Here is a 26,929-nt window from a genome sequence, read left to right as displayed (position 1 = left end):
ATGGAATGGGTAGCGGGTTGCGGAGGTGTGACCCATGCATCGACACCAACAGGGGTAGTTGTTGGAGGGACCGGGGAGGCACGACAGCCCCTTGGGGGTAATGTACTGTGGGGGCCCGGCCGGTTCGGCCCCGCGCTGACCCCGCAAGGGGCGACGCACGGGGTCCGGCAGGCGGGCAACGACTCGCATGCGAGGTGGTCCCACAAGGTCCCACTCGCGCCGTATGACGGCAAGAGTGATCTACGCGCGTACCTGGCGCAGTTCGACTGTGTGTGCAAGGGCAACGGTTGGGGTGAGGACGAAGGTGGAGTACACCTGGTGGCCGCATTGCGCGGCGCGGCGGCGGAGGTGCTGACGGCATTACCGGCGGGTACTCTCACCCTGCCAGCCCTCCGCGACGCCCTAATTAATCGATTCGGCATAGAACAGCAGAGCGAGCTTGTTAAAGCTCAGCTCGCGCTGCGAAAGCGCAAGCCCCAGGAAGCCATCGGGGAACTTGCCCACGACATTCGCCGCACAGTGGGGATCGCACATGCTAGCATGGCAGCGGATTCCCGGGAAAGCCTGGCGCTGGACCATTTTATCCAGGCCCTCCCGGACATTGAGCTCCGGCAACAGCTCGCCATGTGGCGCCCGCAGACTCTGAGCCAGGCGGCTGACGCTGCGGCCCGTTGGGAAGCAGCGAGGCCCCTGGCCCGGGGGGGCGAGCGTCTCGCAATGGCGGTCCGCCAGGTGGGACCCCCGATGGAGGGCGGACCCCTTAGGGGGCCCGCCCCCGACGTGGGTCCTGACCTGGCGGGCATGGTCCGGAGGCTGGTGGACCAGCGCCTGGCGGGACCTGGACCATGGCAGGCGGCCCCGGAGGTGGCCCGCGGTGGACCATGAGCGGGTAATCCAATTCGGACCTACAGGGGGGGAAATTTGGAATTCCGGAGGCAAGCACCTTATCAGGTGAGGTGCTATACCTGCAACCGTCTGGGTCACCTGGCGCGGCACTGTCGAGCCGCGCGCCGGGATGATCCCCGGCGGTTGAGGTCCTCAATTCCGCCCAGGGGGGAGCGGGTTAGCCGACCCCAGACACCCCCCCGCCAGACCCCGGGAAACTAGAAGGTGTCGGGCACGTAGGGCGGTGTTCGGCAGCAGAGGATGGAGGAGAGCCCTCATTGACGCGACAGGTCATTTATTGTGGCCAAATTGGAACCGGTAGCCTGACAATTAGATGCAAAATTGCCGGCGTGGGGGTAGACGCCGTAGTGGACACAGGAGCTAGCGCCACGATCATCAGCCCTGTGGTCCTTGATTCGAGCGCAGGTGGCTGGGATAAGATCCAGCGCCTGCAAAATTATAGTTTGCAGCTTGCTACCGGGGTAACGGCCCCGATCATAGGGCGTGGTTCTGTGACCCTCAAGTTATGGTCGGTAAGGAGGGAGATAGATGTTTGGGTGGCGGAGGTGTGCGACCCATGTTTAATAGGGTTGGACCTGTTGACTGCCAGCGGCTGTAAAATCGACTTGTGCCGGGGGATCCTGCAGGTGGGAGTAGAAGAGCTGCCGTTAGGGGGAGTGAGCACGGCCGAGAGAGCGGAGCTGGAGGCTTCCGAGGCCGTGACCATCCCCCCAAGGGCCGAGGCGATAGTGTCGGCCCGGTGGGCAGCTCGCCCAACATGGCAGGAGTCCTGCGGCCTGGTCGAACCGGTGGCAGCGCAGTCCATACCGGGTTTAATCGTGGGCCGCACCCTTGTAAAAACGGACGGACCGGTAGTGGCCGTCCGAGTAATAAATATAAGTACAGAACCACGCACTATAGTAAGGGGCACGAGGGTAGCTGGCTGCACCCCAGTTGAGGAAGTCGCGACAGTGAGGGGCGAGAACGTCCAGCCGAGCCAACCCCGGGGGGAGCCTTCAATAACAAGTAGGAATTGGCCCGATCCCATTTGCGAGATGGTAAATCGTAGTAGCGTAGAGTTGGGAGGTACCCAGAGGGAGGCCTTACACAAACTGGTTGGGTCCCATTTGGACCTCTTCTCCCTGTCCACCGAGGATATTGGACGTACGGGCCTGGTGAAACATCAGATCCACACCGGTGAGGCCCGGCCTATTCGTCAGGCCGCCCGACGGCTCCCTTGGAGCAAGAGGGCGGAAGCTGACGAGCAGGTTGAAAAAATGCTCGACGCAGGCGTGATCGAGCCCTCGGGAAGTCCTTGGATGTCACCTGTTGTGCTGGTCAAAAAGAAGGATGGGACCACGCGGTTCTGCGTGGACTATCGCCAGCTAAACAACGTGACACTCAAGGACTCATATCCCCTGCCAAGGATTGATGACACCCTCGATGCCGTTGCGGGCTCAAATTGGTTCTCGACTTTGGACCTCAAGAGTGGGTATTGGCAGGTGGAGATGGATAGGGCAGGGAAGGAGAAAACGGCATTTTCCACAGGTAAGGGACTGTATCAGTTTACTGTGATGCCGTTTGGTTTGTGTAACGCCCCCGCCACCTTTGAAAGATTGATGGAGCATGTACTAGGCGGCATGCCATGGCAGTCATGCCTGGTGTACCTGGATGACGTCCTGGTACATGCCCAAACGTTCCCCCAGGCAGTAGCTAATTTGGACCAGGTGTTCGGGTGCCTCAGACAGGCAGGGTTGAAGCTGAACCCGAGTAAGTGCACTTTGTTTGCAAGAGAGGTGGCCTATCTAGGTCACGTGATCGGCCGCGAGGGGGTAAAAACGGACCCAGACAAAATTAAAGCGGTAGAGGAGTGGCCCGCACCACGTACCATCAAGGAGGTGCGGGGATTTTTGGGACTCTGCTCCTACTACCGGCGCTTTGTGGCGAAATTTGCGGAGTTGGCCCGTCCCCTCCACCGGCTTACGGAGAAGGGGACGCGATTTAATTGGACACGGGAGTGCCACGAGGCCTTCCAAAAATTGAAGGGGTGTCTAACATCCGCACCCCTTCTAGCTTACCCCACTAGCAACGGGGCATTTACCCTGGACACGGATGCGAGCCAGGAAGGATTGGGCGCAGTTTTGTCCCAGACACAGGAGGGCGTGGAGAGAGTGATTGGTTATTATAGTCGGGCCTTAAGTAGGCCCGAGCGAAATTATTGCGTGACTCGCAAAGAGTCATTGGCTATGCTGGCTGCCATGAACCATTTCCACCCATACTTGTACGGGCGGAAATTTTTGGTTAGAACTGACCATTCCTCCTTGCAATGGCTCCTTCGGTTCAAGGAACCAGAGGGCCAAATTGCAAGGTGGTTGGAAAAGTTGCAGCAGTACGATTTTGATGTGGCCCATAGGGCCGGGAAGGCCCATGGTAATGCGGACGCACTCTCTCGGCGTCCTTGTCTGGGGGAAAACTGCAAATTTTGTGCGAGCCACGAGGAGAGGGAACAATTGGGCGATTCGGACCCGACCCTCGTTGTCCGGGCAACCCGGGTGAGAGGGCCAATTTTGCCACTAACCGCGGACGAAGAATTTGGAGAGTTGGCTTGGAGCACGGCCCAGCAGGAGGATCCTGTTCTGGGGCCGGTGTTCCAATGGGTCAAGTTGGGGCAAAGACCAAAGGGGGAAGAGGTCACCCCCCTCGGGGCGCAAACAAAGGCGTATTGGGCTCAGTGGCAGACCCTGGAATTGAAAGGCAACATCTTGTATCGCAAGTGGGTGGAGGTTCCCTCTGATAGAACTTCCTGGCTGGTGATAGTCCCTGACAAATTCAAGAACGTCATATTGCAACAGGTGCATGGTACCCGCTCCGGCGGCCATTTGGGCAGGACAAAGACAATATCTCGGGTCCGCCGGAGGTTCTATTGGGTGAATATGGGGCGCGACATACAGGACTGGTGTCGGAGATGCGACGCCTGTTCTGCCAAAAAGGGACCAGCACGGAGGATGAGGGCCCCCTTTCAATTACATCAGGTGGGGGCCCCCCTTGAGCGGGTGGCTATGGATATTCTAGGACCGCTGCCCCGCACCCGCCTAGGTAATAAGTACATCCTCGTTGTGATGGACTACTTCACCAAGTGGCCGGAGGCCTACGCCCTCCCCAACCAAGAAGCAGGGGTGGTAGCGCAGGCCTTCGTGGAAGGATTTGTGTGCCGGCATGGGATTCCACAGGAGTTGCACACCGACCAGGGACGAAATTTTGAGAGCAAATTGCTAAAAGATGTGTGCAGTCTCCTGTCAATTCGGAAAACAAGAACCACGCCCTTGCGGCCACAATCTGACGGGATGGTGGAACGGTTCAACAGAACATTAATCCAACAACTGGCACTGTTCACCGCCACCCGTCAGGATGACTGGGACGAACATCTCCCTTATTTGCTTATGGCCTACCGAACCAGCCAGCACGGGGCCACCGCATGCAGTCCAGCGTTGCTTATGTATGGGCGGGAGTTACGGGCTCCCGTCGACTTGCTATGCGGTCCCGTGCCAGACACAGTGGTTAACCCGCCGAGGGAGGGGTACGCACGTCACCTAGAGGAAGGCATGGAGCTAGTCCATGCCTTCGCCCGCCGCCAACTCCATCTGGCGGGGGAAAAGATGAAGCGCAGGTACGACGACCGGAGCCAGGGGAGTCAATACGCTCCGGGGATGAAGATTTGGTTCTTTAATCCCCGGAGGCGGAAGGGAAGGTGCCCAAAGCTCACCTCCCCCTGGCAAGGCCCAGGAGTCGTCCTGTCGCAAATCTGTGACGTGGTCATTAAGATCAAAATGGGGCCACGAGCCCTCCCTCGGATCGTCCACGCCGATCGGATAAGACCTTACACCGGCGAGCAGGCGCCCCCGTGGATTGCCTCGGCTTTAGATGCCGAGGCGGGACCCAGTACCTCTGAATAAGGGGGGCTTATTAGTGCCAGAGGACTGGGGGATTGAGGAGCGATGGGCCCGGTGGGTAAGGGTGGCATCCTTGCCACCCTTCCCATAGTGGGGGCAAAGGAGCAATAGCTTATGGGGTGTATGGCAGTGAAAACTAGCCCGGGTGGGTGAGGTTATATTGTTAGGGATCTAGAAGAGATTGACATTAGGTGACGTTAAGTTTAGTTAGTGACTGATACCTGTAGTGGGGACGCAGGTAGTTTAGTGTGGATGATAATGACGAGGGAGCGCAATAGTTTAAAGGGACGACTGGGAAGCGCAAGTTTCAGAAGGGAGTAGTTAGCTGAGATGATGCCGTGTGTGTGAGAATGGAACAGGTGTGATTGCACAGGTGTGCAACTGGACAGGTGTGTGGAGCAGTGTGTGAGTAATGAGTGTTGTGGATCAGCGCGAATGCGCTTGGGGGAGAGAAGGGTGCAGGGGGCACCAGGTGTGAGAGCACAGGTGTGCAAGTACAGGTGTGTGGAGAGAGTTGGAGTAAGTGGTACGGAGTGGTGTGCATGGTGCGAAGGTGTGGATGGGGGAAGAGTGGACCCCTTTCACGAGTACCCGGGGCGGGTAGTGTAAGTGTTAGGTAGAGGGTATAGGTAAATTGTGGTTGGATATTGGCATTTGTGGTGCGGTTGCAGAATGGTATTGTGAATGGGTGCACTAGTGTCGTGGAAATGGCTGGGCGTGTAGCCTGTTAGTGTGTGTAGTTGGTTGGGCACTCCACCACTGTGAGGATGTCGGCCAGGTGAGGCCGCAGGTGGGCTCTGGGAGCCGGTAGAGTTGTGGATGGGGCCCGAGGATCCGGAGGACGGACCCGGGTAGCCCAGTGCCAGAGAGGGCACCGAGTGGGGAGAGCGCCAGAGGGCCTTCCCCAGGTAGTTAGGTTAGGGTAAGGAGCAGGTAAGCTCGGAGGCAACTGCAGTGGTGGAGGTGTGCAGGTGGGTAGACCGGCTAGGAGAGCTTCACGTCGCAGCCCAGAAATTGTGCGAGGGCACCGGGAGATGAATCGGGGGAGTGAGACCCCAAATTGAAAAGCACCACAGTTTGGCCAATGGGAATTGGTTTTTAGAACCCATAGTGTAAGAGGGCCAATGGTTTGGCCGGAGAAAGACCCCGGGTAGTGTAAAGTTGTTAAAGTCATTTAGGAAATAGTTAGGATTGATGAACCTGTCGCACCATACGCAGCCACTTACCTGTGGTGATGATGACTCCACACCTGTGTTTTCTTTGTTTTGTTGCAGGAAATGAGATTGCTGTGGATTTGTGAGACGCATCACGACGTGGATGAGACATTGGGGTGATTCCATCTCTCCCTCCCTAGGAGGGACTGATGATGAATTGGTGATAGCAAATTATGATGTTGAGTTGGAGATGGCAAATTTTGATGAAAGTTGAAAATGGCAAATTTGATTGGTTAGGAGGGAGAGAAGACGAATTTGGTTTATGGGAGGAACGGGGAAGACAGTAGGGACGTTTGTTGATTTGTAAAATAGATGTTTATGGGTAGTGTTGTGTTGTGTGGATACAGTAAGGGGTAAGGGAGGGGCCATGTAGGTTACCTGGTGGGGGGGGGGGGGGGGGGAGCGTACGGTAGGAACGTACCCGTCTCACCTGGTTCCCATGTGCCCCTAGTGTGCATTACCTTGTGTTGCGTGCACTTTTGCGCCCTTACCACCTTACTCACTTGTCTGCTTCTTTTGTCTCCCACCTCCGAGGATCTGGCTTTGGGGCAGAGAGAGAGGAGAGAGAGGTGCTGGCTACGCAGTTGTGGGCCTGCACTTTCGCTGCTTGCTGCCTGGATCGATACACCATATGGACCGCTATGTTTGTGGCCACCCACCATGGACCGCAGTTCTTTTGCGGCCAAGCACCACCCATGGATGGACCTATGGGTCAACGTGGCACCTATGCCATACAAGGTGAACCACTAACAGTTGGCCCCCTGACGGCCACAATAGAGAAATGGACGTGGTTGGCGCCTTTCTTTATTTTTTTGAAAGAGGCAAGAACACCAAGTGCACCACACGAAGGCAAGACCAGCGGCAGAACATCGGCCGGCTGAGACACCACCGGTGATTTATAAACACTTTATTGGTGCACCGGATGGTGCTGACTGTGTGATGGGGTGGTGCTTTTGGTGCTGGGAAGGGGTGCTCTGCACATTATTAAAGGCCGTAGGCCACAGAGCACTCGTGGGTTGGTGTATCGATGCTGGCATGCGTGCTCTCTCTATGCATAACATCTGCATGTGTTCCTCCAAAAACAGGTCCTGGATCGTAGTGTAAATATCAGCGTAGTCTTGTAAATAATGCTCCCTACCGGCTGTATGTTTAGTTTGCGAATTCTTTCCGGATTCGGTTATCCTGTGGGTGTGTTTCTGTGAGGAGAAGGGTGCAACGTCGCAGGGGGACATATTTACTCATTTGTGAATATCTGTAAAACTGTCGCACTCAGGGTAGAGTTAATAATAGAGGGAACTACATCTGAGTGCCACACTAAAATAGGTAAAAATTTATCGGGTCGGGACGCCCCGAGGGTAGAGAAGGGTGCAATGTTGCGGATATGGCATTTGGCCTCCAGATCCGCTTGTAAATATTCCCCTATTTCCCCAATACTCCCCAACTATCCCCAATCCCCCATTCCCTAGTCCCATTGCCTGTAAATAACACTCTGTAGAACCGACCTTCCCCTTTTTCCCCCATTAAATGTCGTGCCCAGGTCCACCGCATCTCACGTAGACAACTTTCGGACATCTTGCTAGTTATTCTTAGTCTATGTCAGTTAAGGACTCGTTTCCATTAATTCTGACTCTTCGTTGCACCAGAATGTGATTATATGGCACCAGTAGTGAGTTTAGGACCTTCCCATACCTCCTCCCATCTTCTTCCCCAAACAACAACTACAACAACAACTACAACAACAACTACAACAACGGCGCGCGCGGGGAGTGTGCGTCCTCACTCCGGCTCGGTTAGCCGCCATTACCCATGCGCTCCACGGGGTTACCACGAAGGGGCTGGCTGTCAGCTCCTCGTCAAGGGCGGAGCCTGGTAACCCCCCCGCACCCAATAAGAAGGGCGGACCGATTCCATCTGGGGCGGAGCTAACGAGCCGAGGGCGTGTCACTCCCCGCCGGATATACGCAGCGACTTACCGGATGTGACGTGAGATGCGCCCCCAGCTTGGAAAGAGAAGTCACTACCTCCGAGCGCTGAGAGACCTCCTGCATCTTTTGGGCCGCGCTATCCTGTCCCTGAGCACAAGGTGCACCTTGTGCTGGCCATCGACCAACCCGCCTTTCCTTGCCATCAATCCCCGTGTGAGTCAGTTTTTGTCCCGTTTATCTGTCGTCTGTCGGGGCTAATATAAGAGTGTAACTAAGTGCCTGCCTTTCTATGCTGTCCCTCTTGTCATTGTAATCTGACCTTCCGCCCTAATATAACCTCCTCCGGAGGTCTTGAGAACTGAACCCTTGGTGTCGTGTCATTTTAATCCCAGCCGTTGTGTCCTTTTCCTTCATTGATTTAGCGTAGCGCGACTCGGCAACGTTCGAGTATAATCGGGTAATTTGTGCGGACACGGCGGCCATTCCGCTCGGCCCACCATAACATCAAAGTCGTGTCTGTAACAATATATATATATATATATATATATATATATACTGTATATCAAAGATCAAGTTCCACTTCCTTATGTATTTTTTATGTTCTGTAGCTGCTCCACTGCTATGCTATGCGGTGCTTTTTTCGATTTTCTGCAGCTGTGATGGAACAATTTCATGTGCAGCCTGACTTTCGAGTGGGCTGTCCCAATCAGGAAGTGGTCAAAACGTATATAATGACACACAAGGAATTTTAATTTTGATGCACGAGATCATTTGGCCGACATTACTTTAACATCGTTTTTTTTTGTTTGTTTTTTGCATACAAGATCGAGGCTCGTGAAAGAGCTAACATTAATCACACAAAAAGTCAAACCGACACACAAAACACAAAATAAGGGGAGCGGTAGACAAGATGGGGAGAGTGGGGGAAGGACACAAACACAACATTTGAGAGCAATGACATCGAGGGAACTGTGGGAGGGAGAGGGCTTGGGGGGAGGTATAAAACATATGGACACTGCAAGGACTTCCAGGAAAGAAGTCGGTATTTCAAAAATGTGGATTTGGGGTGAAATTAGCGGGGGTAGAAAAGATCAAGGTTTTGGATGGGGGAAGATAAGAGATGGTGGTGAACAGCTGTTTTAAAGACCTGGAGGGAGGAGTGGGATTGAAGAGAGTGAGGGAGTTTGTTCCAGAGGTGGGAGAAAAGAGGAATGGAGGAGTGAAGGTGAGCAGAGAGTCTTGATTTTGGCAGTTTAACCATAAGAGGGTTGCAGGCAGATCTTGTGCGACCTGAAGGAATATTTGGGGGACAGAGCCCAGAGAGAGCTGGGGGAGCAAGGCCGGAGAGGAGTCAGTAGAAGACAGAATGACCACCAACCTGCCTGCGGTGAGTGAGTGAAAGGCCCTCGGACTTAGCTTCATCGCGGGAGATTACATCGCGGGATTTGAGGTAAGGGAGGGGATGGAATGGGAACAAACACCAGAAACGGATTTGACCAGACACCACCAGGATTTGGAGGAAGGAGACAGGTTTGAGAGTTCATTCTTGAGTGTGAAGAGATGGTGCTTCCTGGCACTCCTGAGGGTAGACACAGACTTGTTCCGAGCTTGGTGGAAGGAACTGAGATTGCCTTCAGTTGGATTTGCCTTCCAAGAGGCAAAGGCAAGTTGTTTCAGGGCAACTGCCTCACCACAAGACTCAGTGTACCATGGACGGGAGGAAGGGTAAGACAACTGAAGACGAGATGGGATAAATCTGTGCATGAGAGAGAGCAGTTTGCTTTGGAAGAATTCCCAGGAAGTTAATTAAATATTAACTTCATCATGTTAATTACATCTTTCACTTTATTGATTGGGGAAGGGGTGGGCAGAGGGGAGGAGAGTGCAGGAGTGGGGAGAGTCATACAGACATCACAATAATGACACAGGTATACAAACAACGCTCAACACCTCAGTCACCAACCATTCCAGCCAATATCCGGCACGTTCCCCTCCATTCTCTCTCCAATGTTTATAGGTACATATCGAACTCAAATATTACACCTATCTATGGTAACTTCTGACACTACTATTCCAGGGAGACTATTCCATGCATTAACTATTATCTAAGTGAAATAGCCTTGCTTTACACTACCATCCTAACTATCCTCATCTTTACTCACAGGCTATGTATGACCCCTGGTTGAGCAGTATTTGTCTTGGTATAATTCATACTCTATATAGATGAGAGGAACATATGTGGACATATCAATATTTGATCTTTATTTAAACAGTATCAAAAGATAAAGGTGATCTAGTTGAACAAAAAACAATGAAAGATTGACTTTGCAATAATTTATTCAACAAAAAATTAACAGATGCCATTTCCTTCTGTGGAAAAAGTAAGTACACCCCTGGCTCGAATAGGTGGTATTGCCCCCTTTGGCAGAAACAACCTCAAGTAGGCATTTCGTATAACTGTCTACCAGTCTCTGACATCCACTGGGAGAAATTTTTGCCCACTCCTCCATGCAGAATTCTTTCAGCTGTGCGATGTTTGAGGGGTTTCTTGCATACACAGCTCGTTTCAAATCCCCCCACAACATCTCGATGGGATGTAGATCCAGGCTTTGACTTGGCCATTCCAGAACCCTCCATTTCTTTCTTTTCAGCCATTCCTTGGTGGATTTACTGGTATGTTTAGGGTCATTGTCATGTTGCAAGGTCCACCTTCGGTTGAGCTTCAACTTTCCGACAGATGGCCTCACATTATCCTCAAGCACCATCTGGTACAATGAAGAATTCATAGTGGATTCTATGATGGTGAGCTGCCCAGGCCCTGATGCAGCAAAGCTGCCCCAAACCATAATATTTCCACCACCATGCTTGGCAGTTGGTATCAGGTTCTTGTGGCCAAATGCTGTCTTTGGTTTTTGCCAAACATGTCTTCTGGTACTGTGGCCAAATAGCTCTACCTTTGACTCATCTGTCCAGAGCACATTGTTCCAGAAAGATCGACTGGACAACCCTCCCATCTACTTTCTCAACAATCCTCTCCAAGAAGTTCTGTCGCTCAAGCTTTTGGGTCTCACTATCTGCCATGATCTTTCTTGGGAAAACCACATTTCCAAGCTGGCCTCAAAAGCCCTTCCTCCGTCGTGCGAAGTCCTTCCTCGGCACACCTGAGCTCCTCACCACATACAAGGCTTTCATCCGCAGCTCATTGGAATACTGTTCTCCCCTATGGGCCGGTGCTCCTGCCTCACACCTAGCTCGGCTTCACGCTGTTGAAACCAAAGCTTTCAGAATCATTGGAATCTCCCGTGATGAAGCTATCTCCGAGGGCCTTTCACTCACTCACCGCAAACAGGTAGGTGGTCTTTCTGTTTGCTACCGACTCCTCTCCGGCCTTGCTCCACCCAGCTCTCTCTGTGCTTTGTCCCCCAAATATTCCTACAGGTCGCATAAGATATGCCAGCAACCCTCTGATGGTTAAACTGCCAAAATCTCGGCTCTCTGCTCACCTTCACTCTTTCATTCCGCTTTTCTCCCGCCTCTGGAACAAACTCCTACACCTCCCTTCAATCCCACTAATCCCTCCAGGTCTTTAAAACAGCTGTTCACCACCATCTCTTATCTTTCCCCAGCCAAAACCTTGATATTTTCTACCCCCACTAATTCACCCCAGATCCACCCTGTTTGAAATTCCAACTTCTTTCCTGGAAGTCCCGGCAGTGTCCCTATGTTTTATACCTCTCCCACCCCCCCTTCCCACGCCTCCCCCCCCCCCCCCAAAGCCCTCTCCCTCCCACAGATCTCTCGATGTCCCTGCTCTCAGATGTTGTGTTTGTGTTCCTCCCCCTCTCGCCCCATCTTGTCTACCGCTCCCCATGTTATATGTTTTATGTGTCGGTTTGTCTTTCTGTGTGATTAATGTTAGCTCTTTCACGAGCCTCGATCTTGTATACAAAAAAAAAAGAAGAAAAAAAGTGCTGGTCTTTGCCTATGTGTTCATTGGCAAACTTTAGTCTTGTCCTGATGTTCTTTCTGGACAGCAAAGGTTTCCTCCTGGCACACCTCCCATGTAGATCAAATTTGTGCAGCCTCTTTCTAATGGTAGACTCATGCACTTTGACATCAACAGTGGCAAGAGCTACCTGTAGGTCCCGTGATGGCATTCTGGGGTTCTTCGAGACTTCTTTCAGCATCTTGCAGTCTGCTCTCAGCTGAACTTGCTGGGGCGGCCTGGCCTGAACAAGTTGGCAGTTGTTTTGGAATCTTCTCCACTTGTAGATGATCTTCCGGACAGTCGAATGATTGATTTCAAATTGTTTGGAGATCTTTTTAAATCCCTTCCCAGACTCGTGGGCATCTATAAACTTCTTTCTGAAGGCCTCAGAGAGCTCTTTTGATCTCGGCATGGTGACGCCGCACACTTCAACAACAAAGAGCAAACCAAACGAAATGGCTGAAGTTTAAATAAGACAGGTTCCTCCAAGATCCTCTCTAATGATGTTCTAATCATTTGCACCTGAGCTGGTGCACCTGATTCTAATTTTAGCTATTTGAAGTAGTGATAAATGTCAGGGTGTACTTACTTTTTCCACATACGAAATTTGCATTTATGTTTATTTAAATTATACAATGGACTACAAAATGTAAATGTTTCATGATATTTGTTATATTACTTCATCTGTCAATATTGTTGAAATGAAGATCAAATAGCTGCATGTTGAAATATGTTGAAAAAGTCAAAACTTTACATGGGGTGTCCTTACTTCTTCACGTGACCGTATATCTTTGCAAGGCTGAACAGTTTACGTTACGTATCCCACTGATGGGCCGGATCTGGATTCAGACCTGAATCAAACTCTAATCAGCTTGTTCTTGTCACCAATCCAACTCATCCACCAAGTTGTGTCATAATCTGTTCACAACTTCATGTGTTGTCGAAATATCGTGCTATATATCGCTTTTAGCCCAACAACTAAATGGTGATGAATCACTTTAAAATTCCTGGATCCGAATCCGGATCTTCACCAAAAACGAATCAATTCGTCCTTGTAAAGCGCCCAACCTGTCCATCAAGTTTCATCCCAATCCATCCACAACTTTGAGATATCCTGCTCACAGCCAGACGAACAAACAGGCAGACACACAGGAGGTGAAAACACAACCTCCGTTCATCTTCGGTGGCTGAGGTAAAAGTGAAGGAAAACAATTTTGTCAGAAGATGTGAGAAAATGTATGGATCACTGCAAAAGCAAAATAATTACCATACCAAGGATGTAGTCTTGATAAGCCTTGAAACGAACATAATATGACAGGTGATTTGTCATGAAAATATCTGGAAAGGCGTCGATGTCAGAACCAGAGGTTATCTTGCTGAGATGAGCTCTGGGCGGAGCAGGCTTGTTACAATCACTGTTGCACTCATCAGCATCTGCGTTGTTATGGCCTGGCAGACATAGAATGACATCTCCTAAGTCATGATAATCATATAGAATAATCTTGTGACGAGGATATCTTTAAGCATAGTGATTGTGCGAACCTGCACATCACAAGTGAAATTATATCATCCCATTGGTTAAACTGCTCCACATTGATCACCGATACAAAATGGCGACAGAAACACAACCAGTCAAATGTTTTAGAACACCTCAATTTTTCCAGTTTTTATTGAAATTTACACAGTTTAATTTCTAGTGAATAACCTGAAATGGTACAAAGGTAAGCTCAGTAAACTGCTCGAGGTTAAAAAAAAAAGGTTAGCAAAAACGGCAAAATAATGGAAATTGCTCAGTTATACTGTAAAAAAGGCCTTCTTCAGGGAACAAGTAATGGGTTAACAACTTACTGCTGTTCTGCAGCAATGCAAGTAAATTAAGCCTTCAACGTTGATGGACAATTCCTATAGGTGTCCCAACCTCTGCTGATTACAAACCCCCTGTCTGTATAAAAGCAGTATTGGAACAGACTGTTATTACACCCTCTGAAGCATTATTTGGACAATATTGCACTGCAGGAAGTAGTATATTGGAAACTGGAGGAAACTCTGACAGGAAGAGGTCTGGCAGACCCAAAGCCACAACAGAATCAGAAGACAAGTTTCTGAGAGTCAACAGCTTGCGTGATAGGCAGCTCACAGGACAACAGCTTCAATCACAGCTTAACACTGGTCGAAGTAAGCAAGTCAGTTTCAACTGTGAAGAGAGACTTTGAGCTGTAGGTATGACAGGTGGCGTGACAGTCAGAAAGCCATTGCTAAGATGACAAAATAAGACAAGCGTTACGCCTAGGTCCCCCGTCGGTGAAGTGGTGCGAGTTGACTAAGTGGAAGACACAGAAAACATGCTATGATATGATATTTCGCTCACAAGGTTCAGACAGACATGGAGGCGGCCATCTTTGATTTTGACGTGGCGACCCAATTTTCAATAGCGTTCTTCCTTATGCCTAGATACACCCACACACCAGATTATAAGTTGGTAGTTCGCTTATTTTTCAAGATATTCCGCTCACAAGGTTCAGACATACATGGCGGCGGCCATCTTGGATTTTGACGTGGCGACCCAATTTTCAATAGCGTTCTTCCTTATGCCGAGATACACCCACACACCAAATTAGAAGTTGGTACTTCGCTTATTTTTCAAGATATTCATCTCAAGGTTCAGACATACATGGCGGCGGCAATCTTGTATTTTGACGTGGCGACCCAATTTTAAACAGCGTTCTTCCTTGTGCCTAGATACACCCACACACCAGATTAGAAGTTGGTACTTCGCTTATTTTTCAAGATATTCATCTCACAAGGTTCAGACATACATGGCATCAGACATACATGGTGGCAGCCATCTTGGATTTTGACGTGGGTTGCACCCACACACCAAATTCGAATGCGGTCCTTCGCTTACGCACGCACGCAAACACGCACGGACGGACGGACACACGGACGGAGAGGAAAACCATAGTCCCCCTTTCTCTCTGCTGTGCGACGGGGGACAAAAAAGAGGCTTGCCTGGGCCATGAAGCACCGCCAGTGGACTACTGAAGACTGGAAGAAGGTCTTATGGACCAATGAATCAAAATTTGAAATGTTTGGTTCATCACGCAGGGTTTTTGTACGCCGTCGAGTCGGCGAAAGGATGGTTCCTCAGTGTGTGACACCAACTGTCAAACATGTAGGAGGAAACGTGATGGTCTGGGGCTCTTTTTCTGGATCCAGAGTCGGCGACTTGCACAGAGTGACTGGCACCCTGAACCAAAAGGGGTACCACAGCATTTTGCAGCGCCATGCAATACCCTCTGGTATACGCCGAGTTGGCCAGGGGTTCATCCTCCAGCAAGATAATGACCCTAAACACACCTCCATGCTATGTCAAAACTACCTTCGAGGAAAGGAACAAGACGGTAGGCTTCAAATCATGGAATGGCCAGCACAGTCTCTAGACTTAAACCCCATCGAGCTGGTTTGGAATTAACTGGACAGAAGGGTGAAAGCAAAGCAACCTACAAGTGCAACACATTTGTGGGAACTTCTGCAACAGTATTGGGAAGAACTTCCCAAACAATAGTTGATTTCCATTGTAGAAAGAATGCCACGAGTGTGTTCGGCGGTTACATCTGCAAAAGGTGGCTACTTTGCCGAGTCAAAATTTTAAATTAAATTTTGTTAAACAAAATGATTCTATGATTTCTTTATCTCCAATTGTTTATTTTGTTCTTTGTTTAATTTCAGAGTACATCGAAACATTAAACGGTGTAAATTTCAATAAAAACTGGAAAAATTGAGGCGTTCTAAAACGTTTGACCGGTAGTGTAAGTTTGAAGGGAATGTTGCTGCAAAAAAAAATCATATCCCGACATGGCTTTACTCCAGAATGGCATCAACGCAGAGTTTTATTATAAAATTAACATTTACAGAGGATCAAATGGATTTGCTTTACCGGAAAATACAAGCAAACAACACTGCTGCTGACATTAAAATTGGTACAGGAATTGTTCAACGGTAATTAAATAACTGCAGTGAGGCTTCTCAAGGACAGGCAATATCAAAGTATTATTTAATGGTGGAGGACACTGAGGTGATGGGAGCAGAAGGATGGGGAGTGTAAGGAGGTGATGAGGGAAAAGCGACAATCGTATAGTGATACAACAGAATGCCATCACCAGCCTGCAAGTGTTATTTTCGGATATATTTGAACTAAAACATCGACAACCAAAATGCCCTGTTGCGCTTCAAAGAGAGTATTCGTGATAGAGAATTAGTTATGATAGCATGGACAGCAAATATCAATTACAAACAGATGTATGGGCCAATTAATCAATTCATTTATTCATTTCTTATCTGGCAGTTTTCATTTCAAATAAAATGTTAAAGCACTTTACAAAGAGGAAAAATAAACATCGGGGCCCTGGTGCTCACCTGGTAGAATAAACCGTATACTGCACTGACTAAAGGTATTTTAAACCAATTTCAATGGTTGCTAGAAGACAGGGCAGCATGTAGAATTATGCTAACATAATCATAAGACTTTAAACAAACAAACAAAAAATATTTTTAATGCCGTCAACAAACTTTAGTCACAATAAAACAAATATCACTTGTGCCAAGTTTGGTCACAATCCCTTCAGCAGTTTCGGAGAAGTTGCAAGTGTTTACGGATGGACAGATGGACGGACGGGCTGACGAACAGACAACGCGCTATCGCACAAGCTCCCCTGAACTTCGTTCCAGGTGAGATAAAAATGAGTAAAAAAATATTAAATGATACAAAAAACAAAGGTAGGAACTACAATGGCACTCAGTAAAGCGCATGCCTCCACTAGGCCGAATACGTTACATTTTGTCTCCCACCGAAAGGTCGGATCTGGAGGACTTGGACCTTAAAAATGGAATCAGCTTGTTGTGGTCACCTAACCAACTCGTCCACAACATTTTGTAATTTCATGTTATATACAATACTAGTGGGGTCACCCGTGGGAGCACGGGCATGGACGTGTGTGACATTTCGACATATTGAGTTAGATGCTGCACCTGCACATGCAGTTTCACAATAACACACACACACACACACACACACACACACACACACACACACACACACACACACACACACACACACACACACACACACACACACACACACACACACACACACACACACACACATGTTTAAAGTGTACGTGCCCTTCCCCCCTTCCCTGCCCGGCAACGCTGAGTACTTCTGCTAGTAACTAATGAAATAAAAACGAAGAAATATCTCTGGGTAATTTCCTGAAACTCGGTGAAATTCGCTGAAATTCGCTCGGTGTATCGGTGAAATATTTTATTTGGGCGGTGTATAATTGCTTCGACCGAAATATCTCTAAGCAATTTCCCGTCTGTGTTTCATGTCCATGCATACGTGAAATGGAGTTTGTTTTTGCACACGTGAAATGAACATGTGAACCTTTACTTCCGGATAATAATGTTCAATGAAATAAAAACGAAGAAATATAGTGGGGTCACCCGTGGGAATCCCACGGGCATGGACGTGTGTGACATTTCGACATATTGAGTTAGATGCTGCACATTCATTTTTACAAAATGGTTACTGGCAAGTCATCAGATCCAGAAATGGTGTAATGAACACAATTTATTTATTTCACATAATATGTGACCCCTCACTCCTCTCCACCTGACACTCTCCTCTCTCCAATCCCTCACTCGCCTCTCCAATCGCTCCTCACTCGCCTCTCCAATCGCTCCTCACTCGCCTCTCCAATCGCTCCTCACTCGCCTCTCCAATCGCTCCTCACTCGCCTCTCCAATCGCTCCTCACTCGCCTCTCCAATCGCTCCTCACTCGCCTCTCCAATCGCTGCTCACTCGCCTCTCCAATCGCTGCTCACTCGCCTCTCCAATCGCTGCTCACTCGCCTCTCCAATCGCTCTTCACTCGCCTCTCCAATCGCTCCTCACTCGCCTCTCCAATCGCTCCTCACTCGCCTCTTCAATCGGCTTTCCCTATCTCGTTTCTCTCGTTTTTCTCCCGTCTCGTTCTTTTTCTTGCTCCAAATCGGCCCATCTAGCCCGTCGGCCCGTCGGAATCGGAAATCGGCCTGTCTTGCTTTCGTGCTTGCGCGTAAATAAATTGTGTTCATTACACCGGCAAAAAGGGTTGGCGTCAGGAAGGGCATCCGGCCGTAAAACATTGCTTCAAAAAGGGGACCAAAAAACAACAACTACCACGGTCCCCGAAAAGGCCAACCCCCGCTTTGCGGGGAAAAATGGCCTCTAAACGGTGGTTTACACCATTTCTGGATCTGATGACTTGCCAGTAACCATTTTGTAAAAATGAATGTGCAGCATCTAACTCAATATGTCGAAATGTCACACACATCCATGCCCCTGGGATTCCCACGGGGGACCCCGCAAGTTTGCATTGACGTTCGTCGATGGACTCGTTCGCCCGTCTCATTCGTTTTCTTGCTACATCCTGTTCAAGTCTGCGTTCTTCATCGATCGTCTCATTCATTTTGGAAATAGAAGTTTCCACGCAGCGCATGAATTGTCACGATCCTCAAGAGGAAGTGTCTCGTAATCATCAAATGATAAATGGCAAGTAAATTACATTGTGGAAAATTAAAGATTTCAAATAAACCTATTTAAGTGTATGCGCACATAACTAATAAAAAAAACGAAGAAATATCTCTCGGTAATTTCCTGAAACATATTTTACTTCCGGCTAATAATGTTGAATGAAATAAAAACGAAGAAATAATGTCGGCATCATTGTTCACGTTTTTGTGACGACTGTCATCAAACGAAAAAGTAATATATCTTAACGGAAAAGCAAAAGCGAATTTTTAATATATATCGACACGTTGCCGTCGGTGTCATGTTGGGCGGTGTATGATACACCATGACGCGATTTTTAAAAATATAACTCTGCATTTTCCCACGTGTGTGGAATGTTCTCAATTATTGCTGACACCGAGTCTAAAACCATCGATAAAAATGAAATCATATGGTGAGTTAGATTGGAGATAAAGGCGTGAGAGAGACTCAATGGCCTTGAAGTTACAGGCGTTTGAGAATTCATTTCGTTCTATAAACGGCAACTTTCATTGGATTTTCTTCCCGTTTTTTTTCAACCGAGTCTAAAACTATGTTAGCGACTGTGAAAAATGAAATGATATATCGAATTTGATTTGAAATAAAACTGGGAGAGAGAGCAAGACACCACGGGCCTACAAAACAGGCCTCAAAGCTATGCGAGTTAATAAAATGGTGGATATTTGTTTATAATTATATGAAGCCACTCCCAGAATGGGTGGAGCTATGGGTGGAGCTACTCTGCAAACCGAGTAAGCCACACCCCGGACAGACGCCCAACAGACAGACAGACAGAATCATCTACGGCTATTATAATATAGATAGTTTTTGGCTCCATCTCTCAATGGTGAAGAATCACTTTAAAATTATTGCATCTGGATCTGGATTCTGATCTTCACCAAAATCGAATTAACTCTTCGTTAGGGCAAACCCAACCTACCCACCAACTTTGGTACGAATCAATCCACAACTTTTTGAGATATCATACTGTGTTTCCTTTTTGGGCGATGATACTTTGTGGCATGCTGATGAGGAGGGGAGTGTCGTTGAAGCTGAAGGGAAAGGTGTATGCTGCATGTGTGAGAAGTGTTATGATTTATGGGAGCGAGACATGGGTCATGAATGTAGAGCAGCAACGAAGGCTGGAAAGGGTGGAAATGCGAATGGTTCGGTGGATGTGCGGTGTATCGTTGAGAGAGGAAGACAAATGATGAATTGCGAAAGATGATGGGAATAGAGCCTGTGATTGATGCTGTGAAGAGGAACAGGTTGAGATGGTTTGGTCATGTGTTGAGGAAGAATGAAAGTGACTGGTTGAGAAGAGTGATGGAAATGAATGTAGAAGAAAGTAGAGGATGGGGAAGACCGAGAAAGACTTGGCTAAAGATGGTGGAAGAAGAAATGCGGGCAAGGGGGTTAACAAGGAGAGATGCAGAAAATAGGGCAAAATGGAGAAGATTGTCATGGGGAACGCAAGGTTAACCCCCGTTCTAGCAGGGAAAATGGCCTTAAAATGCATGTTGTTGTTGTTGTTGTTTCCTTTTTGGGCCTATCACTGAATAGCGAAGAATCACTGGAAAAAAAAAAGTAATCCAGATCCGATCTAGATCTTCATCAAAATCTAATCAATTCTTCCTCGTCACACCCAACCACTCCACCAAATTTCGTCCGAATCCAACCACAACTTTTTTAGACGTCCTGTTGACAGACAAACAGACAAACAAATAGACAGATAGTGGTGAAAACATAACGTCCATCCACCTTAATTATGAAAACAGACCCTAGTAACTATAGGACAATGAGCTTGCTACCCATTACAAGTGAAGTCATGGAATCCACCATTTCTTCTGATGCCGAGTCTTTCCTGGTTTCAAACCGTCTGATCTCCGACCACCAGTTTGGATACTGTTAAGGTTACAACTCAGGACATGCTTCTGCTGCTCTATCTCTCAGTAAATGGTTGGAGGCCCTAAATCGCAAACAGTAGGTCAAGACCATATCCCAGGCATTCAACAGTCAAGCATCCTGTTTTGCTTGCCAAGCTCTCTGTCTGTGGCACAGAAAGCCACCTTAATTCCTGGATTTCTGACTTCCTCCATTCATCAAATCAATGTGTTGCAAGCAATGGAACCCTCTCCTCCCCAATCTCGGTGGAGGCTGGAGTTACCCAAGGCAGTGTTTTGGGCCCAGTCTTGTTCCTCATCGATATGAATGACCTGTCTGATGCTCTGGAAAATCCTTTCTTCCTTTTTGCAGATGACTCCATCTTGTGTTGGACAGTATCACCATCCTTCTGCTAGGCAGACAACAGCTCTGCGTTTCTCTCCACCGATCTGGAAATTATTAATTCTAGTCTGATCAATGGAATATGTCCTTCAATCCTGCAAAAGTCTCACTCGACCTCCAGAAGGATCGTCAAATGAACCCAACTATCAATTTCCTTGGTCATACACTGGATGAGCTTCAGTCTATTGAACTTCGAGGCTTCACGATCAGTCAAGACCTTTCCTGGACAGACCATATAGCAAAGCTCACCTCCAAAGACGACCACAAAGTGTCAATTCATCAATCCAAGACTTTACTTGGAAAATAATAGTTATTCACAATCTACAAGGCGTTTGTGCAATTTCTCAATGGAGTACTGCTTTTTGATATGGACTGGTGCCCAAGCATCGAATCTGTCTCTCCGAGGTTCTGTGGCATCCAATGCTCTCAAAATGTTTTTTTGTTTTGTTGTTTTTAAAATACTGAATCGAGGCTCGTGAAAGAGCTGAGTTGAAATCTCCCATAACTCTTACAATAGTTAACGGACCAGTGCGAGTTTGTTTGTCGTGCTACTACTCCTACAGTTTTGGGTAGATTCCATCCAGACTTGCTACATAGGATCAGCATGACCCCGATTAGTGTATAGGGGTGTTTTACCTTTGTCGGTAGTCTTGTGGGAGGGGTGGGAGACGCAAATTATCAATGTAAATAGATATTGTGTAGCTCCACTCCGAATGGGAGAGGGTACGCTAAGTCCACACCCTTTACAGTACATTATTCCTATCCTAACATTTTCCAATGCAGTAAGGCGTTTTGAATTTCGGAGAGATATTTTGATTTACACGTATAAATAAGGATAATAACACAACCTCCCTGGCAGTTCCCGTAGGGAGCAGGTACTTCAATTGTAGCCAAAGCACAGCATCTAAACATCACAGGCAGGGTGATGGTCCCTGTGTTTTCTACCATCCATTCTCTAATGTTGCACCCTCTGCTCTTTTCATCCTCTGACCCTACCTATCGACTCTAGGATGCATGCATTCTTCCAGTAACCCCCTCCTGGTTAAACTTCCAAAATCCAGGCTGACTATACACCTGAACTATATTATTGCTTGCTTCTCCCATCTGCATAACCACCTTCCGTAGGCTGCTCTACCTCACTCCCTTATTTCCGATAAGAGCTTCAAACAAACAGTGCTCTGCCCTCTCTTGTCATCCGCAATTGTGACCCCTGATATTCATTACCCCCATTAATTTTTACAAACTCAACCATTTATTTGGTAGTTTCTATGTTTCCTTCCCCCTCTCCTCTTTTCCTCTTCATTCATTACCATGATGTTTGTCACATGTCAATTCTGCCTCACTCTTTCATGATTCTCACCCCTGTTAAAAAAAAAACAACAAAACAAACAAAAAAAACCTGAAAACTAAAATAAACTGGGGCTGATGAGTTAGTGCAGATTTTAAATGGCAAAGAGTTCCACATATCTCAAACCATAACTTGAGAATGCTCAACCAGCAAGTCTATCTTATTACAGTAAACCACCAATAAATTCCCAGTGCCAAAGCAGTTTCTTGGCCAGGGGACATGCTGGGCGGTTTGCCATCCATCTCCCATCAGTAGTTAGGCAGAAATTTGAAATTTGGCCATGTTGCAGGCGATAGCTCGCCTACTCTTCACGAAGCATACAGTGGGATCTTTAACGTCCACCAACTAATGGTAGCAGACAGGACGCCGAGTTTTAACATCCACCGGAGGGGCGGCACACACATTTGCGACCTGCATGCCAAATGCCATGACGGCAGTTTTTAAGTGGTAAGACCACTTCAATATTCGGCTCTGTCCGTCCTTCAGTCAATAATGAAAAAGAAGAACCTTTCTACCCCACTGTGTGTAATGCTAAAGGATTCTAAAAGGTCATTCTAAAGAGTAATTCTAAAGGGTGATTCTAAAGGGTTCTGAAGGGTAATTTTAATGGGTTTTGTTTGTTTCTAGGCTTTGCCTATATCATGTTAAAATGCCAATCTGAACCGCCTTCTTCGTACATGGGTGCGATTTTTTTATAGCTTGTCTGAGGATTTGATCCCAGACTAGACAGCTCGGTGGGCAACTCGGTATACCTCGATGCTATCCTGCCAGTCCAAATGCAGAGTTAAGCTTTTCTGTAAATGGAGTTGCAATCGACGGAAACAAAGAGCAACATGCGTGGGTAGTACAAACAGCTGGTAGAAGGATGGCTGTCATGTGTGCATGATGGAACCATGGCTGATATGCCATAACGATGATGCTATTTTGGGAATCCTCATGATCAGAAAATGTGCAACCCAAAATATTTTTTCTGGATGAGAAGTTAAAGCTACTATTTTTCTTGCCAATGCAATTGTCTAATGCCCTGTTTGTAAATAATGAATTCAGAAAGAGGAGGAGAGGTATCAAAAGCTTTCTCCATTCAATTTTCAGATTTGCTTGGAAATTTATGTGCAAATAAACGTAAAGGCAGGAGGGCTACAATAAATGTAATACACCAACAAAATTGTCTGACTCTTTACAGCTCCCCTATGTTGCTTAACAAAAGTACAATTTGACGCGAATCGGATATGCCTCTGCCCATGTTAGATGTCAACCCACTGTCATATAGCTTCACATAAAATATGGAGCGCGAGAGAGAAAATAACTGCCCAGTTGGAAGATAGGAAAACAGAAACCCAGATTCAAAATAATTTCATAAACATGTAATAATGGCAATGAATTGCAGAACGTCTATGATGAAGACCACTCCTTGGGCACCGTGACGAGACATAGGGCTTCTGAGGCAGTTTCCCTGGCTCTTGGGCAGAATAATCCTGGACGGGTCGCCACTCCGACGCAGGATACCTGGCACAATAGTCCTGGATGGGTCGCCGCTCCGACGCAAAATAACCGAATGGCCCATTCATCCCAGCCAGCTGGCACTCATTTTGCCGACCTCGGGAGGATGACAGGCTGGGTCAACCCCACTTGGTGTCGATTCAACAACATGACAGGGGCTTCAACTCAGGACCTTGCGATCTCCAGCCAGCCACCTTAATCATTAAGCCAACACCAGGCTCAGCAAAAATCGTTCAGAAAGTAACCATAATCAGGGAAAACAGACCATAATATGAACACAAACCAAGAAAGAAAGAGAACATTTACCGCCTTACACTGGTTGAAAAACTTAAAATATGTACCGTACTCTTTACAGAGCGTTAGTGCTGCCGGAGCAGTTTCATGGCAAGGGTTATACTGTGTGGTTTGCCATTGCCTTCCTAGCGTTGTTTGTCCGTGCTATCGTTTTAAATGCCGAGTGTCAACTAAAGAAGTGGCACGTACCATTCTTTGAAAATAAAAGTCTTTGGTACGACTCGGCGGGGGTTTGAACCACTGACCTCCCAGACTAGGGGAAGACACTCCAACCATTAACACCACCAAGTGCTTCGACTTCAATAAATTTGTGAGATTCAGGGATAACAAACGGTAAAGATTAAATTCTTTTTTAAAAAGTTGATTTAATTTGAATTCCCACCCCTACACTCACCCCCCCATAGCCCCCCCCCACCCCCCCAATGTTGATTGCATACATAAAATTTCATCAAATGTTTTAAAATGTGCTCGTAATTGCATTTTTTGGTATGCAGCTATTGACCCCACCCCAGGGGGTAGGGCCATAAATGACATTGCTCTCACACCTTCGTGCCATGTGGTGACCATAACTAATAAGTTTGTTGACTTTCTGCCCAACCGTTTTGGAGATAGTGTGACAGATGGACGAATGGACAGACAGGCAGAGCTGATTACAATATCTCCCCACTTTTTTCAAAAGTATAGGGAAAACAATGTATCGTATAGCACTGTTACCAGTGTGAGTGGGTATTACCAGCCATACATACTAAAATGCACCAATTCCGCAGAAATTATCCCATCTGTAATTTTACGGGGAATTGATGGGACTGTAAGGCCGGATTCTTCGCTAGTAGCATTAACAATATTTGGTGAGAGCACGTGTAAAATGCTTTTGCTTCTTACTTGTATTGTCAACTGCCTCTCCAGCAATGTTCCCCGCCTCTCCAGCAATGTTCCCCGCCTCTCCAGCAATGTTCCCCGCCTCTCCAGCAATGTTCCCCGCCTCTCCAGCAATGTTCCCCGCCTCTCCAGCAATGTTCCCCGCCTCTCCAGCAATGTTCCCCGCCTCTCCAGCAATGTTCCCCGCCTCTCCAGCAATGTTCCCCGCCTCTCCAGCAATGTTCCCCGCCTCTCCAGCAATGTTCCCCGCCTCTCCAGCAATGTTCCCCGCCTCTCCAGCAATGTTCCCCGCCTCTCCAGCAATGTTCCCCGCCTCTCCAGCAATGTTCCCCGCCTCTCCAGCAATGTTCCCCGCCTCTCCAGCAATGTTCCCCGCCTCTCCAGCAATGTTCCCCGCCTCTCCAGCAATGTTCCCCGCCTCTCCAGCAATGTTCCCCGCCTCTCCAGCAATGTTCCCCGCCTCTCCAGCAATGTTCCCCGCCTCTCCAGCAATGTTCCCCGCCTCTCCAGCAATGTTCCCCGCCTCTCCAGCAATGTTCCCCGCCTCTCCAGCAATGTTCCCCGCCTCTCCAGCAATGTTCCCCGCCTCTCCAGCAATGTTCCCCGCCTCTCCAGCAATGTTCCACGCCTCTCCAGCAATGTTCCCCGCCTCTCCAGCAATGTTCCCCGCCTCTCCAGCAATGTTCCCCGCCTCTCCAGCAATGTTCCCCGCCTCTCCAGCAATGTTCCCCGCCTCTCCAGCAATGTTCCCCGCCTCTCCAGCAATGTTCCCCGCCTCTCCAGCAATGTTCCCCGCCTCTCCAGCAATGTTCCCCGCCTCTCCAGCAATGTTCCCCGCCTCTCCAGCAATGTTCCCCGCCTCTCCAGCAATGTGCCCCGCCGCTCCAGCAATGTTCCCCGCCTCTCCAGCAATGTGCCCCGCCTCTCCAGCAATGTGCCCCGCCTCTCCAGCAATGTGCCCCGCCTCTCCAGCAATGTGCCCCGCCTCTCCAGCAATGTGCCCCGCCTCTCCAGCAATGTGCCCCGCCTCTCCAGCAATGTGCCCCGCCTCTATGCCATGAGCTTGGTATGTTTCGGTCTCTTCCTTTGTAGTCGGTTCCATGACCAAAGCTTGAGATAAATGAGAGCCCATGTTAAAGATGCAAAACATATATCACATAAACGAAAAATAGACAGATATAAAATAATTAAACAAACATGATACAAAACATATATATACAAAATTGCTGATTACACAAGTCATTCTTCTTAGACAACTGATATTTATCTGGTACAACAGCTGTCAACATTGCTCAAAAGATATCATGATGTTAACTTTTTCCTTCATTCTAATGTGTCACCCATAATAATCTACATCCAAGCGACAAATTTTCACTTTACAACAGTAAACCTTTTGGGTTTCGTTTATGGGAAAGAAGAATCTCGGCCGACCACCACCTTTACGAAATCAACCTTGTGCGCCGCTGAAACCAACACACACAATTTGAAATCTCCCGCAGCAGATTAATTTCCGGTGTATCTTATTATTATTCTGTTTTAGGCGTAATGACGTTGTCAAATCCATAAAAATATTTATATTCAACTCGTTGTTCAAAATATATACGAAGAGAAACAAGAAAGAGAGGATATTCTAACAATCCGCTACCCATTAATGATAACACTGCTACAAACTATATCGCTGTGGCCACCATATATTGCATAAAGACTGCGGTAAATATGTTGCGATTAATATATCGCGGTTGAATTGGCAAATCTTTGAGTAATTAAACTACTTAGTTATGCATATAGTTATGATGAATTTACCACCAACACAAATATATACGTTTATCCATGAACCTTCCAGCTCGTGTACGAGCAAAGTTTCAAGAGCTTAAAAATAAAATGTTTTTCTTCTGACAGATTCAGCTTCAGGAGGGTCACGTATAAGCGGATTATTATTGCAAGTTGCAACGTATAAATTCCATTTATTCCTGTTTAAATTGCTTGTTTTTATTTTATAAACGCAACTTATTGAAGGAGTACGATTAAAGCAATAAAGGTAAAATAAGATAATGTTCTGTCCTGCCTAACG

The 26,929-nt window shown here is 47.8% G+C and overlaps 1 protein-coding gene across 1 annotated transcript in view; it reads right to left on the bottom strand.

The window, feature by feature from the left end:
• SHCBP1 (SHC binding and spindle associated 1) overlaps nucleotides 1–24,974 on the bottom strand; it is a 149,080-nt gene extending 124,106 nt beyond the window's left edge. The window contains exons 1-2 of the mRNA XM_068119310.2: nucleotides 24,862–24,974; nucleotides 13,235–13,411 (exon numbers count right to left, since the gene is read on the bottom strand). Coding sequence (XP_067975411.2) covers nucleotides 13,235–13,292 — 58 coding nt within the window. The 5' untranslated portion in view covers nucleotides 13,293–13,411; nucleotides 24,862–24,974. The remainder of the gene's footprint in view (nucleotides 1–13,234; nucleotides 13,412–24,861) is intronic.
• Between the last annotated feature and the right edge of the window lie 1,955 nt (nucleotides 24,975–26,929).

Source organism: Myxine glutinosa, chromosome 6 (genome assembly GCF_964187855.1).
Source record: "Myxine glutinosa chromosome 6, kmMyxGlut1.1, whole genome shotgun sequence".
NCBI lineage: Eukaryota > Metazoa > Chordata > Myxini > Myxiniformes > Myxinidae > Myxine > Myxine glutinosa.
Note: the sequence above shows the minus strand (reverse complement) of the source record. Positions and strands in the feature narration are given on the sequence as shown.